Source organism: Azolla caroliniana, unplaced genomic scaffold (genome assembly GCF_043228905.1).
Source record: "Azolla caroliniana isolate FFs.n. ecotype wild unplaced genomic scaffold, voAzoCaro1.0.p SCAF_849, whole genome shotgun sequence".
Taxonomy (NCBI): Eukaryota; Viridiplantae; Streptophyta; class Polypodiopsida; order Salviniales; family Salviniaceae; genus Azolla; species Azolla caroliniana.
This window is the reverse complement of record NW_028231284.1, coordinates 2,558-6,694: the sequence shown is the minus strand read 5'-3', so window position 1 is coordinate 6,694 and position 4,137 is coordinate 2,558. Positions and strand designations below refer to the sequence as shown.

General features: G+C 41.0%; 1 protein-coding gene across 1 annotated transcript; it reads left to right on the top strand.

Annotated features, from left to right (window-relative positions):
- Positions 1-533: 533 nt before the first annotated feature.
- On the top strand, positions 534-3,773 carry LOC147847576 (elongation factor 1-alpha). Its single transcript, XM_087339029.1, has 4 exons — positions 534-617; positions 1,862-2,187; positions 2,392-2,529; positions 2,629-3,773. Exons 2-4 carry the CDS (start codon positions 1,864-1,866, stop codon positions 3,508-3,510), a joined length of 1,344 nt encoding a protein of 447 aa, XP_087195155.1. The 5' UTR covers positions 534-617; positions 1,862-1,863; the 3' UTR covers positions 3,511-3,773.
- The last annotated feature ends 364 nt before the right edge of the window (positions 3,774-4,137 follow it).

The window sequence follows — 4,137 nt, the reverse complement described above, 5'->3', positions numbered from 1 at the left end:
ACAAATGCATGCGAGGCGAGGTGGGGCATGATTAGTGGAGTATATGAGTTGAGTTAATTAGCATGGGTGTTGTTGTCGTGGGGCATCCCAACGATTGGTTCTGCGAGCGAGCGGGCGGGCGAGGGAGGGGGGGACGGACAAATAGACACCCTTATATGTACATGTATGTATGTATGTATGGATGGATGGATGGATGGATGAATGTTATGTATGTATGGATGGATGTATGTATGTATGTACATATGCATGCATGTATGTATGTACGGATGTATGTACTAATGTATGGATGTATGTATGTACTAATGTATGTATGTGTGGGGTGATGCGAGGCGCATCCATCCATCCATCCGAGGTAATGGGAATGCGTGAATTTGTGTCGGTCAATGTGTGGGATGGATAGCAGCAAGGAAAGCAATGGAAAGTAGTAGAGATTTCCACGTGTGTGCGTGTGGGACGTCGGATAAGGATCTAACGGTGACGAGGCCAACCACGAAAGGCATTGCGGGTTTAGGGTTTACTATATATTTATCCAATTTATGCGTAAGCCCTAACTCTATAACGAAGCTTCGAACCCTAATTCTCATCTGCCTTGTTCTGCGATTCGCGGGTACCTGCAGGTAAGCTATGGCTCCTCCTTCTTCCTTCTTTTCTTTCTCTCCTCTGTTGCTCTTGGTTTCCCTTCCTTTCTGTCGCGGATTCTCCTTTCTCTTGCAACTACGGGCTTACTTTCATCTGTTATATGAACGTTTACGTGTATACCTTCGTTTGTCTCCTAAAAGAGAGAGCTTGCCAATGCTCTTGATTCATTACCTTCAATCTGTTGTTATTGTCTCTAGCATTCCGTGCGAGAGAGACGAGCTTCAGATAATGTTTCGTTCTTCTCTCTTAAGTGGACGGATCTCTATGTTACTATTTTTTTTCTTCATCAAAACGAGGTCTTGATCTGATGATGCCTCGTATCTCTCCAATCTGATATTGGTACTGATGATACTTCTCTCAAATCCAATCTGGTTTTGATCGGTTCATTTGTCTCAATAAGGAGATCTTCTCGATCTGTCCAGATTTAATCTCTTCATTGTCATTCCAGTATGTTTTGATGCTTTGGTCTATCGTCCGTCTTAATCTCATGTTTCCGTAAGTTCTGATCTTAACATCCTCACCCATGTTAATGCATGGGTGGTTATTGAGTAAATATAAAAGAAAACCTTACAGCAAGAGTAGTTTTAGGTTTTGCGATATCCAAGTTTAAATCAGGGAAGAATCTTTCAGTGAATCATATTCTTTAGTAGATCTATTAAAGATCCCAGGATACGGAGGTAATATGTAAGTGGATGTTATGGATCAACCAGTAAATGATCGAGACTGTTGCAGTGGAGAAGGCTGTGGTTTAATTACGAGGAAGTGGAGAAGTCTTTTGGGGCAAAAATCTGCTTTCCTGTGGTTCCTAACCTTTGTTTAGATCTTACGTGTTTTGTTCTTCCTTTCTGCATCCATCGATTTGTTTTTATGAAATACGTTGCCTTTTTTGTGTCATCTTCTCACTGTTTGCCTCTTCTTTATCCGCCCTGCATATTTCCTATGCTCGACTGTCAAACATCTTAGGAGCTAGTAACAGATTACCAGTTGCTAGATTTCCATTATTTCTTACTGATGGGCTTTTGCATTATCAAAATATATCTTTTGCGTCATTTATTTTTACATTGTTTTTTTGATGACTCGTAACAAATATTGTATTTGATTTAATGCACTTCATAATTCATGGTTAGGTTGAATGAATGAACGAATGCATGCATGGATGAATCTATGGCTACATGTTTGCATTATGAACACACTAAGATTGCTTTATCATTATTGTGTGCAGCCATGGGGAAGGAGAAGACACATATCAACATTGTTGTTATCGGCCATGTCGACTCGGGGAAGTCCACAACAACTGGGCATCTCATTTACAAGCTTGGTGGCATTGACAAGCGTGTGATTGAGAGGTTTGAGAAGGAGGCGGCCGAGATGAACAAACGGTCATTCAAGTATGCTTGGGTACTGGACAAGCTCAAGGCTGAGCGGGAGCGTGGTATCACCATTGATATCGCCCTCTGGAAGTTTGAGACCACTAAATACTACTGCACTGTCATCGATGCACCTGGCCACCGTGACTTCATCAAGAACATGATCACTGGAACTTCCCAGGTACACTTTCAACAACAGAGATTCAGAGTTGTGTCAGGTCTTTCTGACTTTTTCGTAATTTGTACAATTGTTTTCAGTCCTGCGTAGTATCTGACATGTTTAGGGATGGGTTTTTTTCCGAGCTCTTTCTTGTGTTAACCCTACATTTTGGTTTGTTTCATGTGTGCTTTTGGAAGTGATCGGATTTGTTTTCTTTTCCAACAGGCTGATTGTGCTGTCTTGATCATTGATTCAACCACTGGTGGCTTTGAGGCTGGTATTTCTAAGGATGGACAGACACGTGAGCATGCACTGCTTGCTTTTACACTTGGTGTGAAGCAAATGATTTGTTGCTGCAACAAGGTTAGTGGTTCCTACGTGAACTGAGTGAAACCATTGTTACATGTATGTATATTATCCACATCTTATTGAATCTGCTGGATTTATGTTTGCTTCCATCAGATGGATGCCACCACTCCCAAGTATTCTAAAGCGAGATATGATGAGATCACAAAGGAAGTATCAACATATCTCAAAAAGGTTGGATACAACCCTGAGAAGATTCCATTTGTTCCGATATCTGGTTTTGAAGGTGACAATATGATAGAGAGGTCTAGCAATCTTGATTGGTATAAAGGTCCTACTCTACTAGACGCGCTGGATATGATTCAAGAGCCAAAGAGGCCATCTGATAAGCCTCTTCGCCTACCCTTGCAAGATGTGTACAAGATCGGTGGTATTGGCACTGTGCCAGTGGGACGAGTGGAGACTGGCATAATAAAACCTGGTATGGTGGTTACCTTTGCACCGACAGGACTTACAACTGAAGTTAAGTCTGTGGAAATGCATCATGAAGCGCTCTTAGAGGCTCTCCCTGGTGACAATGTTGGCTTCAACGTGAAGAATGTCGCTGTAAAGGATCTCAAGCGTGGGTATGTTGCCTCTGATTCCAAGAATGACCCAGCCAAGGAAGCTGCGAACTTCACATCTCAGGTGATCATAATGAACCATCCTGGACAGATTGGGAATGGTTATGCCCCAGTTCTTGATTGCCACACGTCACACATTGCAGTGAAATTTGCCGAGATTCTCACCAAGATTGATAGAAGGTCTGGTAAAGAGATTGAGAAGGAACCGAAGTTCTTGAAGAATGGTGATGCTGGATATGTGAAGATGATCCCGACTAAACCCATGACTGTTGAGAGTTTTGCTGAGTATCCTCCTCTTGGACGTTTTGCTGTTCGTGACATGAGGCAGACTGTGGCAGTTGGTGTCATCAAGGCAGTTGAGAAGAAAGAACCTAGTGGAGCGAAGGTCACTAAAGCTGCTGCGAAGAAGAAATGAATTATTGCTACTGCTACTGCTACTACTATCCAAGAGTGTCGTCTTGGTTTTACTTTTTTCATCTGTTTTTTCTTTGTTTGTGTTTGGGTAGTCCGTATGTTGTCATCAAGGGTCTTGCAGACTTGGGTTTTGGATCGACGGTGGCAGGGTTTTTTGTTTTTCTACTATAGTTATTTATCATTTGCTGTACTGGATGATCTATCAAGTATGAATTTCTAAATACATAATATTATTTAAATGAAATTCAAGTGTTTTTATGTTTTTATCATTGGCTACTAGAAATGCTTGATCAAGTATGATGAACATCATAGTAGTTTATTGCTTAAAAGTTTATTACAGTTTTGTGCTTGTGGTTTTGTTATTGAGGATGATTCGACAGTCTAGATCTACTAATGTCTGCTGGAAAACATGATTTGTCTAGATCTACTATTGTCTGCTGTATGTCTTCATAGAAGTGAACAAATGTTTATGCAGATATCCTGACAAATGGTTGCGAGCTATATTCTGGGGTAAATTTGTGTGGGTTGTCTTGAGATGATGATAGTGTATTAATGGTGTTATTGAGTTTGGTATTGTCTTTGATTGGGAGTTGCTGAAAAGATTTGATTTCAATAGATTGGCTTGTAT